This window comes from Macrotis lagotis, chromosome 1, assembly GCF_037893015.1.
Source record: "Macrotis lagotis isolate mMagLag1 chromosome 1, bilby.v1.9.chrom.fasta, whole genome shotgun sequence".
NCBI classification, from domain to species: Eukaryota; Metazoa; Chordata; class Mammalia; order Peramelemorphia; family Peramelidae; genus Macrotis; species Macrotis lagotis.
This window is the reverse complement of record NC_133658.1, coordinates 274,385,463-274,399,223: the sequence shown is the minus strand read 5'-3', so window position 1 is coordinate 274,399,223 and position 13,761 is coordinate 274,385,463. Positions and strand designations below refer to the sequence as shown.

The 13,761-nt window shown below is 38.0% G+C and overlaps 1 protein-coding gene across 7 annotated transcripts in view; it reads left to right on the top strand.

The window, feature by feature from the left end:
• The first annotated feature begins 4,706 nt into the window (after positions 1 to 4,706).
• Positions 4,707 to 13,761, top strand: part of GMEB2 (glucocorticoid modulatory element binding protein 2) — a 59,474-nt gene continuing 50,419 nt past the window's right edge. Inside the window, exons 1-3 of one of the 7 annotated variants that reach the window (XM_074210484.1) lie at positions 5,202 to 5,289; positions 9,158 to 10,014; positions 12,307 to 12,496. In XM_074210484.1, the coding sequence (XP_074066585.1) occupies positions 12,366 to 12,496 (131 nt within the window). In that variant the 5' untranslated portion in view covers positions 5,202 to 5,289; positions 9,158 to 10,014; positions 12,307 to 12,365. Of the gene's footprint in view, positions 5,290 to 5,486; positions 5,562 to 5,720; positions 10,015 to 12,306; positions 12,497 to 13,761 lie in introns of those variants that run through there. The other 6 variants (XM_074210483.1, XM_074210485.1, XM_074210482.1 and 3 more) reach the window with 6 other exon arrangements.

The following is a 13,761-nucleotide window of genomic DNA, read 5'->3' as shown; positions in this document are numbered from 1 at the left end:
CCAATGGTAGCTTTCCATGATTTTAAAGTAGGAAAATAAGATTAAAAGATAGCATTGGAAACCCTGGAGAGGTAAAAATGTTAGAGATTGGGATTTGGTAAAAGGCATTGTGGAAAAAAATCCCCAATCCAATGCCATTTTTTTCTGTGCAGAGTTGTCAGAAGAGATTAGCCATTCTGAGAAGTCTGTGTGTTTGTGTGTGTGTGTGTGTTTATGACAGGGACCTGTGATCTTAGGACATTTACAATTAGCCCATTTTCCTCTTTAAATTTTGGTTATACCCCCTCAAACTATCAAATCAGGGTATTCTTGGTATATTCACACATATAAAGGATGTGGTCAGGGGGTAGAAGGGAGGTTGGTTTTGTTGTAAACAATTTTTGTGGTAGAAATATAAAGACAATATAGAAATACTGCTTGCAAATTGTCAGTGTAAGTAGTTGTTTACAAATAATCCATACAAAGACCATAAGTATCCATTTAAAACTGAAATTTTAATGTTTCATTCAGGTTGGTCACAAGGTCAATGTGATTTTCTGATAACAATGTTAATTTGTTTCACTTTTATCTGCTGTACTCATTTTATCTAACCTGCATTATTTCAAACATACATCTACAATGTGTATGCATCCACTGAGGTACATAGATGTGCAGACATGTACATCCATGTAATATGTATACACTGATACACTTTCATCCCCACATGGTCAGGGAAAGGCTGATTATGGTGCTATAGAGATTTAGTTCTAACCATGCTATGGGATAAAGTGATGTATCAGGTCTAATAATTTATGTGTTAGCTGTCCTTTATGGAACACAGGAGTGCTGGCCACTGTCAAGGCTTTTATCATTAAGCTGGTGGATCATATACTCTTTAATCCAATTTCTTTTAAAAAAGCCTAGACCACTGACAAAGTCAAAGCCAAAAAAGGTACTCAGCACAGCCCTCAATGGATCAAATTTGGGTTTTAATGTCACTGGCCCTATGTAGGATCCATTCCTCACAAAACTGTGTAGCTTGTGTGAAGCTTGTGATGGATTTCCTACCACTCTTGACATCTAGTTCCTTTAGTGCATTTCATTGTCAACTTAAGGTTGTTCTTGTGCAAAAAGAAGTGATGATAAAAAAGAATAAAGTTGGTATTAAACTATGTGCTTCTATTTTATTTGAAGAAAATTTCTGAAGGCCAGGAAGTTACATATTAATTTGGGTTGTTTTTCCAAAATGGTTTACTTTTAGATGAGTTTCTTTACTTTTCTGGTTAGCCAATTTTACTTTTAAAATTTTCTTCAGTTTTTCATAATTCTCTATGACTCATTTTTCCTTCCCCTCTTCTTTGGTTTTTAAAGTCCTTTTTCGAGCTCTTCCAAGAGGTCTTTTTGTATTTGAGACCAAATCATAAATCCCCTTGAGGCTTCACATATAGGTATTTTGTCATTGTTTTCCTCTTCTCAGATGACATGTTTGTTATTCCTATCAGGATAGCAACTGACAATGGTAAATGGGTTTTTTTTTTTGCTTATTTTTAATAATCGAGTTCTTTTCTTGTGACAGAGTGTGTAGACCCAAGCTTTTGTGCTGGAGTTTGTCGTTTGCTCCCTGTACTAGGGCAGAGCCCAAGGCCCCCTTAGTGTTCTGAGGTCCTATCCTTGCTCTCCAAGTTGTGGTTTAGACTTTCACTGCTGGCCTGCTGAACTGGGACCTGAGCTACAGTTAAGGACCTCTTCCTGGGTTCCCAGGTCTCCTATACTGACCTACACAACTCTTTTACTCAGATGGGGCAGATTCTCCACTAAGTTCCTCCAAGATATCTCACTGAAAAGTTGTTTCACTGTTTTTTGGGGGGAGGTTCACTGGCTTTAGGATCTTTTTAGAGGTTTCATTCAAAGTTGTTTCTGGAAAAGCTCTGGGAGATTCCTAGCATCATACTGTCATCTTGTTTCCACTTGTATTAGGTAATTAAAAAGGAACCCAAGAATTACTTTACCACTAAGCTGAAGATAAGCTTCATGATTTCCTAAGAATGTATAGATCTGGGGTGGCTAAATGGCTCAGTAGATAAGAGCACCAACCCTGGAGTCAGGAGTACCTTAGTTCAAATCCTGCCTCAGACACTTAATTACCTAGCTGTGTGGCCTTGAGCAAGCCACTTAACCCCATTTGCCTTGCAAGAAAAACCTAAAAAAAGAAAGTATAGATCCCCCTCACTCAAATCCAATTCATGTGCTTGTCAAGGCATCACCTCCCGGATGTCATGATCTTTGAGAATGAAGGGCAAACATCAGATACTTATTCACTCTTTTAAATAAGAAGTTTCTATAAAGACCCCAAATAGTGAACTAATAAACACTATTGCCTCTATTGATCCAATACAACTTCCAAATTTCTAGGACATATATTACAATAGTTAATATTTACTTCATGTTGAAGTTGCTTTCTAGACTGTTATTCTGCTAACAAGGATATACATACATATATATATAGTAAGATCAAGTCTTCAATATATGTCCTCTGCTATAATATATCATATTACGCCCTACACTGATAGGACAAAAACTATTTTGGAATCTGGAAGCTACTAGATGAATTTAATAGTTTTAAAACAAATGAAATGACTAGGAGCACAGTTACACATGTCTTTGCAATGCAGCCTATGTATTTTTGAGTGAGATACAAAAATCTTTGGGATACAAAAATTCTTTCCTTTGGTTTTAAAAGTTTTTATTTACATAGTTTGCTTTTACATCACATACATTTTCCATTCTATCCTTTGTTTCCCTTTGCAGAATCATTCCTATAAGAATATGAAAAAGTGATTTAGCAAAAATAAGCATCAAGAAAGCCTGACATTCTAAGCTAATTCAGTCTTCAATTCAGGAGAAAAAAGGTGGTGATTAGTTATCCTCCCCTTTGTAAAGAAATTAGCATTAACTAAACACCTACACTGATAATTTTTAATAGGCATTTTTACAAATCTATGTTCCTCAAAACAATCTTATGAGGTAGATATTGCTATTATCTCCATTTTACAGTGAAGTGAAGGGATTTGCCCAGGGTCACATAGTTAGTAAATGGCTGTCCATGGATTTGAATTCGGGACTCTGTCCCACCTAACTTTTCTTTTGTAAATGATTAATATTCACTTATGACAGTAGTCACTATGTACATACATGAATTCATTCTGTATCAGTTTATATGAACCTTATTCTGTTCCACTATGTTCACCATTATTGATCATTTTTACTGAACATTCTATATTATTATTAGTATTTGCCTTTGGTTTTTTAAAACCAAAAGAATAGAAATACTAAGCAAAGACATAAAAACAAGTTTTATCTTTTATTATAATTTATAAAGTGATTATTTTGAAGGGCAAAGGCTCCTTTTTATAAGTGAAAACTCAGAATATTTTCATTAAGCTGTTTTTATAATGCAGGATATATATATATATACACACACAAACACAAATTCAAAAATGTAAAAGACATGTTGCTTTGAACCAAGTATAAATTTTACAAGTATATTTGGTGGAATATTGAAATAATATATGTAGCATATTAAAAGTTTACAAAGAACTTTCTTCATAATGTGATGAGATGGGGATAATCATAACTGCTCTACCTATTTCACTCAGGAAAATGAAAAAAATCATTCAAAATGGAGTCAAATGAAACCTGGGTATTCTGACCATTTACACTGCCTCTCTGCCTTACATAAGTGAACACTTTTCCTTTGTTAAAAATAATAAAGTAGGGGTGGTGAGGTGGGGCAGTGGATAGAGCACTGGCCCTGGAGTCAGGAGTCCCTGAGTTCAAATTCGGCCTAAGGCACTTAGTAATTACCTAGCTGTGTGGCCTTGGGCGAGCCACTTAACCCCATTTGCCTTGCAAAAACCTAAAATAATAATAACAGTAATAAAGGAGCTAGGCTCTTATTGCTTCAAAGTCATGGTAAAGTGGAATCCCTAAAGAGTTCCCATCTCTTTACCTTAGCATCCCCAAACAAATGAATATGAAATTTCTCCCCCATTCTGGATCTCTTCAAAATGGCTGGTAGATAGGCAAGCCACCGAACCCCACTGCCTTGAAAAAGCCTAAACAAACAGACATAATGGTTGCAAGAAAGACCTAAAATTTGACAGAACTGAAAGGACTGACCACACAAATAACTAAAAAAAAAATGAAACATTGAAATATATAAAATATAAATAAAAAATTAAGAAATATAAAGTTGTGGCCACCAACACTAAAGAGAAAGAACAAGTTTTCTCCAGGTGACCAAAATATTTGACTACTCCTTTTAGCATAACCAGCTGGCATTTCTAAGCCAACAATGAGAAAGCACACGTTTCCACAAAGAGTGATTCTTTAAGGTTTCAAAGGCTTACATAGGTGGTCACTAAAGTTTTCTCTCAGGGAGCCTGAGAGCATTAATACGCACACGTACTAGCAAAATGGGGAGATCAATAAAAATAAGGACTTGGGAATCTGAAAAGTAAGAGACTCTTACACATCCTTTCCTTATTATGTTGCTGGGAGCAGGCTCAGCTGTTGGCAAAACTGAGAAATTTGCAGGATACTAACTGCACCCTTGAGGATAAACTAAAGCTGTCTCCCCCCCCCCCCCTGGCCTGATGGATTTTTCCCAAAGTTCCGATCCATCATCAAAAGGCAACATTCCTGAGGCCACTTCCTGCCAGGCGGTACCGGGCTGCCCACATAACAGGTGGGGAAACAGAGGCTCCCCCGGCTGGCTTTGAGGAGGGATGCTTTCCGGCCCTTCCCACTGTCCTCTCCAGATAACGGCTACCTTCCTGTTTCGCTCTGGTTTGCCTCGGCGGTCCACCCACAACCAGATTCCCCCAAAGCAGCTCGGTTCCAGAGAAGACGCCCTGCCCTCTCCACCCAGCTTGAAGCCCGAGCCTGCTAACGCGGCTGCTCGCTGCAGCATGGACCCTGCCTTCTACGCGCAGGCGCGCAGGGGCCCGCCCAGGACTTATTTCACAGTTCCCAATCAGCCCTGTTCCCGCCTCCCTACGGAGGCTTTTCAAACCACAGGAGCACCAAAAAAGTCACCCCCTCCCCCTTCCGCACCCCTCCTGCGTGCGCGCCCCTCGCCTCCTGCGTCACCCGGGAGGCGCGCGCCCGAGCCGCCGCCGCCGCCGCCGAATATCCAACAAGGAGCGAGCCCAGTGGCCGCCGTCCTCGCCAGCGGAGCCGCCGCCTCCGTCCCCTTCCCTGCCCCCGCCGTCGGGCGTTGGAGCGAGACTGGTTTCGGTTCTCCCCGAGGTAAGCGGTAGACACGGCGGGGTCTCCCAGGCCCGAGCCCTTCCTCTCACCTCCCTCTCACCCCCCCGCGGCGAGGCCTCTCCGGCTCCCCTCACGCACCCGTCCGTCCAGTCAGGGGTCCCTGCGGAGCGTCAGGACGTTACGGCAGGAGGGGGGGAGAGGAGGAGGAGGCGACGGCGACGGCGACGGCGGCGGCGGCGGCAACGGCCGCAACGGCCGCCGGCGGCAGTGACTGCAGCGTAAATACGGCGCCAGACGGAGCCGGCAGCCGCGTGCGTCAGGCCATTCCCACGCCCTCCCCCGCGCCTCGCGCCTCGGCCCCCGCGGGGGGGAGGGGAGGAAGGGGCCGGGACGCGCCGCCCCAGGCGGCTCGGAAGGGGTGGGGGAGGGAGCCGCCGCCGCCGCCGCCGCCGCCGCGCCTCCCCGGGGGCAGCCAGCAGGCGGGCCTCACCTCCGCGGCCGCAAGCCCCGGAAGGCCTCCGCGCGGCGCCCTTGTGGTTCCCTCCGTCCCGCGCCTGGAGCTGGCGCCCCGCCCCTCCCCCCGCCGCCCTGGGCGGCGGTGCCTGCGGACTGCCGCTCCCCGCCCCGGCGGGAGCCTCCCGGCCGGGAGAGGCGCGGGATGGCGCCGGGCTTTGTGGCCTTCCCCGCGAAGCCGGCGGGAGGCGGTGTTTGCGCCCGGACGCCCGCGGGCCGGCCCCCGCCGGAGGGGCGCCTCGGGCCGGGAGAGTTCTGAGCCCCCCCAGACCTTCCCGACTTGGCCACCCCGGGCCCTGGACCCTGCTGACTGGGGAAGAATTGTTTTTTAGGACCCCCCTCCCCCATACACGATGGCAAAAACCTTGCACTCTTGGCGGGATTGCTTTATGCTGCCTTCTAAGAGGAAGGTTAGGACTTTTTTTTGGGGGGGGTCAGTAGTTGTTAGAGCAACAGTGTTAAAACGTGAAAAGTAATGTTGGAGAAAAATCTTAACATGCTTGAGCACCCTGACCATTACAGCAGATGCATGATTATTGCATGGGGATGCCATTGTGCAGGATTGTACGGCCAATAACGCGCAGTACTCTTGTCTGTATAATCAAGGTTCCAAATCTGAGTTTATCCGAATTAAGATACTAGCCCTTAACTAATCCAGATTCTTGCTTGAAAGTCTAATTGACGTACTAGCTTTGTGTGTAAACTAGGAAGGGGGAAGTTTCATGTACAATATGGTTATCCTTGGGCCGTTTTTTCTCTTTAAAAAAAGCAAATTAGGTATTCTCAATTGGATTCTATCTTTTTTTGTAAGGGTGGGTGATGAGTGTTTAAGGGAAAATAGAACAGACCCCCCTTTTTGTGGACATGAAGCTAGTGTGACCCTGAAATTTGAATTCTTATGCATAGTTAGGAGATTGGATGAATTTAAGCAGTGTTTCTGCTTTATAAAGTACTGAATGTATCTTAGCAGAGTGACTGAGCAAACCACTCGTAGGTGTGCTCAAGTGGGAACTTGTACATGTAACTTTTGTATGTGGGTGTGGAGTATCTTGTGTAGAAATGAGAAGCTCATCTATGTATTTCTCTTCTGGTTGCTGAGATGTGGGGGAGTGCATGCCTCTGTGGGTGAAGTTGATGTTTTAAAAATAGTTTTAAAAAGAACAAAATACTGGTTGATGATACAGCTGTGTGTGGAGGGATCTATCTTCCTCTATCTGCAGTATTATTTAGCTGACTAGTACAATTTAATTGTAAATATAATTGATAGTCCCTGTTAATTTAAATTAAAAAATTATTTTAATAAAACTCAGTATCGTTCTTGAAAAGTTAAAATTGAGACTCCTAATAAATTTGTGAGTTCTGAATGTGAAATGGGTTTAACTATTAAATTACATTTTAAAAATCTGTTTTCTCTATATTACTGATACCTTTTGCTTTCACTTCATATTCGTTTCAAAATCTATTCCATTTAGTAGGCTTCTTTAACAGTTTTTTAGAATACCTTGAGCTCTTTATTTTCACAAACACATGATAGAACAATCAAGATATTTTAAAGAAAGCTGTTTACTAATTTTCAGCAACTGCATTAATGTGGACTCCACAGTATTTTAAATAAACATTTTTCGGTGATAAGTACATTTTTGCATTATTTTCCTTTGAAGAAAGATAAATTTTAAATACCAATCAATAACTTGCTCATTAAAAAAAGGCATATGATCACAGTTGAGGGAGAAATACTGAAATAATTGCTGACAAGCCCCTCCCCCAAATAGTTGGATGCCCTCTATTGATTTTCAGTGCACATACTGTGGTGAGGATAAATTCTGCATTACATACTCATATAACCATGCTAGTCTATTTTTTGGATGTCTATGGGTGTCATATCTTCAATAACAGATTGAAAGCTTCTTCAATGCAGGATGACCTATTCTAAACCTTGAGTTAGTAAGAACTTGATAAATGTCATGAAAGTGTTTTATTACAGTTCTTCTTTCTCTCTGCTACTTGTTCTAGCATATTAAAAAAATCAAAAGTTTTAATTCTATGGAAATAAACCATAAACATCAAAAAAAGGGATTTTAGTTGTCCCTGTTCAGTTATCTTTTGAAAAGAGAAGCTAAATAGGTGGGATGCATGACAAGAGCAATAAAACAGGTTTGGGATTCATAAGTTGTTTTCTCTGGAAGAGGGCTCAGATAAAATGTTAGTATATAGACATACATTTAGGATACTTTTGCAAGTATATTCACATATTACCAAAAAGTCTTTCAATAAACCTTCATTTTTACTAGCAAGATTTCTCATATGTGCTTCCAGAACAAAAGAACATTTCTCCATTTTGTATGGAATTTTATTCAAAGAGAAATGACGGATATTTTCATAAGAATTGGAAAAGTGAGGCATTTGTTTTTGAATGTACCAAAAGAACATTAAAGTTGGAACTGAATTTGTAGTTGCCTTGTTTTTTATACAGGCTTTTAAATAAAATTTAGTCCTTAGCTTTTTGTAATTTCTATTTAGGCATAGAATGGAATCTTTGTGTTTGAATTATTATCACATAGTGTAGCTTTTTTGGGCCCCATATTGAAGATAAAGTTATGTAAGTACCATGTAAAATCAAATCTTAATAATCTTTTATATCCTGAGTAACTTGCCACGTAGCCAAGGATAATGTACAAATGACCTGTATTAAATTTATTTCCAATTTAATAAAGTATTCCTTTTGATAAGAATTTTGTTCATTGTTTCTATTATATAAGCAGTCAAGGAAGCAAGATTTGGAAGGCCTTGAATCCCTGGGGAAAGAATTTGGAGTTTATTTTGCAAGCATTTATTAAATGCATATTCAGCGGTCAAGGCCAATCTGTGCTAACTGCTAGAACAGTAAAGAAAGGTAAAAAAAGTGGTTCCTTTCCTCAGGGAGTTAATATTCTAATGAAGAAGACAACATGAAAACAGATAATGTACTTGTGAGAAATTTTTACTTGAGGATGTGCCTACAGGCCCTAAGAGACTCAAGTTATTAACAAAGTTTGACTATTTTAGTGTAAATAGCAAAATGAACAGATATTAATAAAGATAAGAAACTGTCCTTTCTGATTTTAATGTTTTCAGTAATGAAGAGATCTAACATTTAAGAAGAAACATTAAAATTAAGATCTAGAACTTTAGTTGGTGTAGGATATTTGCTTTAGAATGATTAAATGTAAATTTTTTAAAAGAAGTGTCACCTAAAATAATTGTCTGTATACATATATCTTACATTCACAGACCTTTAAGAAGCTTTAAAGAAATGCACAATTTGTTTAAATATATACTGTTTATAAAGTAAGTGTATAAAACACTTTAGAGTATGAATTTAAAACTGTAAATATAACTAGCTTCAATTTTGCAGCTTCTCTCACAGAATTGTTTGAAAATGGAGTCCATCTTCTGGAGATTCTGGCACAGGCTGGGTCACATGCAGCAACTGGAAGATATTCTCATGCACATGTGAACATTTCCCTTCCACTCCTTAGATTGTATTAGTTTACTGTTTTGTTTAAAATTGAAACATTAATAAACAATGTATTATATAAGAATACTTTTTGAAGCTGTTTCTTTATATGCTTAAACCTACTTTTTTTATATTGTTTTCTGCATTCATCATTTTCCTATGGCCCTCTAAAGCAGTATCTTCCCCTTGTCCTGTTAATAACTTGGAATTACTTGAGTCATATTCTAAGATATGCCGTTTGTATTTTAAGAATTTTTTTCTCAGAATTTACTACCCTCCCCCCCCATCCTGCATCTTAGAAGAATACCACTCTAAGTTATCCACCTATAATTTTTTTCTTGCTACTTTCCCCTAAGAAGCATGGATTTTTTTTTTGAGAAATGACACTTTTTTCCTTCTCTGTTGTCTTAGAAATTTATATTTAATATTATCTTCCTGCTTAGTTGATTTCTTGGCTTTGATTTAGCTATCCTTGACTAAAGATAATTTTTGCATTACTTTTCACTTTGGTGGACCTATAAACCCCATTTGATCAACATGCTCCTTTATCTCATTTATTACCCATCTTACCTTTCTCTGGATGCTGAATCAGGAATTTTTGGAGGACCATTCTTCGTTAGGGAGAGGAAGAGACTAAAAATTATAGGCTAGTACCAGAGTCCTCATATTTGCCTACCATTCTTTTCATCATTTTTTTGTGGACCAAGAATTGATAGCCAGCTGAATATTCAACTTAACCCTGCTTTTTTTTAAAGGTATGCACATTTCTCCCTTCTCCCCAAACCAAATGAATTTAAATCAAAAGCTGTTATTATATCTGTTCTGAGTAGTACAAAATTTGAACATAAATGAGTGCATAATAGTTAAATGATCTAATTTCGATTTGCTATTCAAATATTAGAGTTTCAAATACCCATTAAAATTTGTCTGCTTTTTGTGTTTTGTTTTTCCATCATTTGTGACCCTCATTTGGGGTTTTCTTGCCAGTGATACAGCAGTAGTTTGTTATTTTTTTTTTCTCCAGCACATTTTACAGTTGAGGAAACTGGGGTAAACAGTTGAGTGACTTGCCCAGAGTCATAGTAGTAGTAAATATCTGAGGGCACATATGAACCCGAAAAGATTGGTCTTCCAAATTCCATCCCTGTACTCTATATAATACCACCTACCTGTATATGTCCTTTTATACAGAATAGAAAAAATATTTTATTGTTTTTTTAAAACAAGAGATAACTTTATACTCTGAAGAAACTTTAAATGCTAAGAAATTCTTGAGTAGGAGTTTAAACCAAGGTTTTAGATTTACCTTGAGCCATTCAATTTTGCATAGATTAAATGTTGAATTGACAAGTTATCTGGAAAGTGCCAGGTCACAAAAAAATGACTGGATGAGAATATGCATGGATCTGGGCAAATTTATTACCTTTACTTGAAAAGCAGCTCAACACCCATGTCTTAGTGATATTAGATAAGTGCTTGAGAGCATTCTAGTGGAAGATGACACTAGTGATCTCTTGAAATGAAGCACATAATTATTGTATTCACTTTTTATAGTAGATTTTATTAGTAATTATTACTTACAGTAGATACTTTATAGTAGATTTTATTAGTAATAGAGTTGAGTTTTTAATCACATTTTTATAAAATTTGATATGGCATGGGTCATTTTAAATCTGTTTTAGTGAAGATTGTTAACAAACGGTTCCTAGGATTTTTTTTTTGGAGAGTTTAAAATCATTTAAAAAAAAAGCTGACGCGCCCATTCTTTTCTGTTGTATACTTGACTATTTTCCTAGCTCAGTAAATTGAATTTTGCTTCTCAGCTGGGACTACTGGTGGATTGTGGTCCAACTATGATGAAGTTCCTTTGACATGGTTTTTCTAATTCCTACATCAGAAAAACACCATCAGTAACTGATGAAAATCCTGAGTTGCTACTTAAGCTTTGAATTGTTGCTGCTTAAACAAACTGACATTTCCTTTGAAGTGCTGCCATACCTTTAGGATCCTTTCTGTAGGACATTAGATTAGATTCCTGGAGGGAAGAACCTTATACAGGCGATTTTTGGATTCAGAGAAGTAGTAAAAGTTCTGCCAATCTCCGAGTCAAAAAAATTGCTATGATATACCTTTAATATACTTAGCTCAAATAAGTGAAAAAGGATCGTAGTAAGAGTTAGATCCTTGCTTTTAATCAGTTAATTGTAACTCAAAAGTTTTTTTTTTGTTTGTTTGTTTTAGTTTTTGCAAGGCAAATGGAGTTAAGTGGCTTGCCCAAGGCCACACAGCTAGGTAATTATTAAGTGTCTGAGACTGGATTTGAACCCAGGTGCTCCTGACTCCAAGGCCGGTGCTTTATCCACTACACCACCTAGCTGCCCTGAGAAAGTTGTTCTTTCTTTTATAATACACATCTATTCAAGACTCTTTACTACAAATGATAGCTATTAAAACTTATATAATCTTGTACACCGTGTGTTGTGTGCATTTCTTTTTTTTAAAAGCAATAACAATAGTGTTAAAACTACTATCCACAGCCATCTCATAGACAACTTTGATTTTTTGTCTTTTTTGCATATTTTAGCCTTTTTAAAAAAAACATACTTAGGTAAATATGCCCATTTCAATAGTTTCTTCACACTAATAGCAATTAAATGTGGAAGGATGGAGAGGATCTAGTTCAAAGGGAAGGGGATTAATTATTGTAATCATATGCATTGTGCATTTCAATGTGAAAATGATTGTAATAGAATTGCAATTGTAATCCTAAGGTTCATTTTCTTCTTTAATGATTTCTTCCAAAATATTCCAGTTTCTGTGTGTCAAAACTTAAAATAACCAGGACAGTACTACTGCGATCTTTTTTGTTGTCCTGGAATTTTAATATTAACAGACTTTGCTCAAAATAATTGTGCCATTGGTTGGATTGAGGGACTATTTATTTTATACTGATCATTTAAAAAAATTGATTTTGCCTTTTAGTTGTTTTATCCTCAAAAGACAATTTCCCTGTGACCCACATGTGATCTTATTTATTTTTTGGCCAGGACTTAATCCTGGGGGAGACACTGCATTGCTGGTAATTGGTATCCTCATCCGACTAATCATGGCAACCCCTGATGTGAGTGTCCACATGGAGGAAGTAGTGGTTGTGACAACACCTGACAATGCAGTTGATGGCAGTGGTGTGGAAGAAGTGAAAACTGTGTTGGTGACAACAAACCTGGCTCCTCATGGGTAAGAAACTGATCTTTCATCTTGCTTTTTTGCAAGGTTAAAAATTGGAATCTTAGGGCAATACATCTTTTCCTTGAATGTTTTAAAAGGGTATAGTTCTACAAGCTTTTTTTTTTTTTTTTTTTTTTTTTTTTAGAGGCAGCTTGATGGGACAATGGATAGAGAGCCCTGAGCTTGTAATCACAGAGACCTGGGTTCTAATCCAACCTTAGACACTTTACTAGCTGTGTGAGTCTGGATAAATTTCTTAACCTCATGTCTGCTTCAGGTTTCTCAACTGGGAGAATAATAGTATCTACCTCCTAGGATTAAATGAGATAATATTTGTGCCTGGCACAGTAGGCACTTCATAAATGCTTGTTTTCCCCCTCTTTTACTTAGATACATTTTAAAATTGAATTGATTGACATGTGAAGGGGTTTTTTTTTGAGAGAAAATAAAACATTATTATTCTTTGCCTGAAACTTAAGAAAACCTAACCTGTGATATTTTTCTTCTATTTTACTTCATGAAATTCATGTTCTACTTATTTTCATATCATGTAAGCTGCTATGGAGATAACTTTGTGGATTTTTCTTATAAAACTTTCAAAAATATTTTTTCAGATAGAATTGAAAATTTGTTGATTTCTATTACATTTAATGTCATTTGTGAATTTTTCTAAAAATATATTCTGTAGCAATAAAGAAATGCTGGTAAGAATCTATATTATATTTTCATTATCTTTTCTCTAAGTAAAAAACAATCATATGACCAAAGTGATTATCAGTCTTTCCTAGATAAAAGATAATGTTGATGACATAGTTATACAGAGAGAACCTTCAGATTTCTAAAAATATATTCATACCAATATCCCTTTGAAGAACTAGGTGATATGAAATATTTTTATTCTGCAAATAAGAAACTGAAACTTAGAAAAGTAAAGTGGTTTGCCTGAGGTCTTATATCTATCTACCTATTCACCTCCAGTTCACTCTCTTGACTTCAGGCCCAGTGTTGTTTTTATACTTACTGTATGCTTTAATATTACTTTATGTGCAGAGTAGAATGAACTTTAATATCTTAAACCTAGAGAATGAGGATCAGTTTTGTACTGCTATTCCTGATCCTTTACTGAATTACAAACTTCTTGAGTACATGGACCACAAGAGATCTTTATTTTGCTTAAGGCCCTATAATAAGTAATTATCAAGTATTATACTTAATAATTTAGTTTACTGTAGCACAGGTAGTTTCTCTACTGTCTTGCCACTAAACTGCCTGAT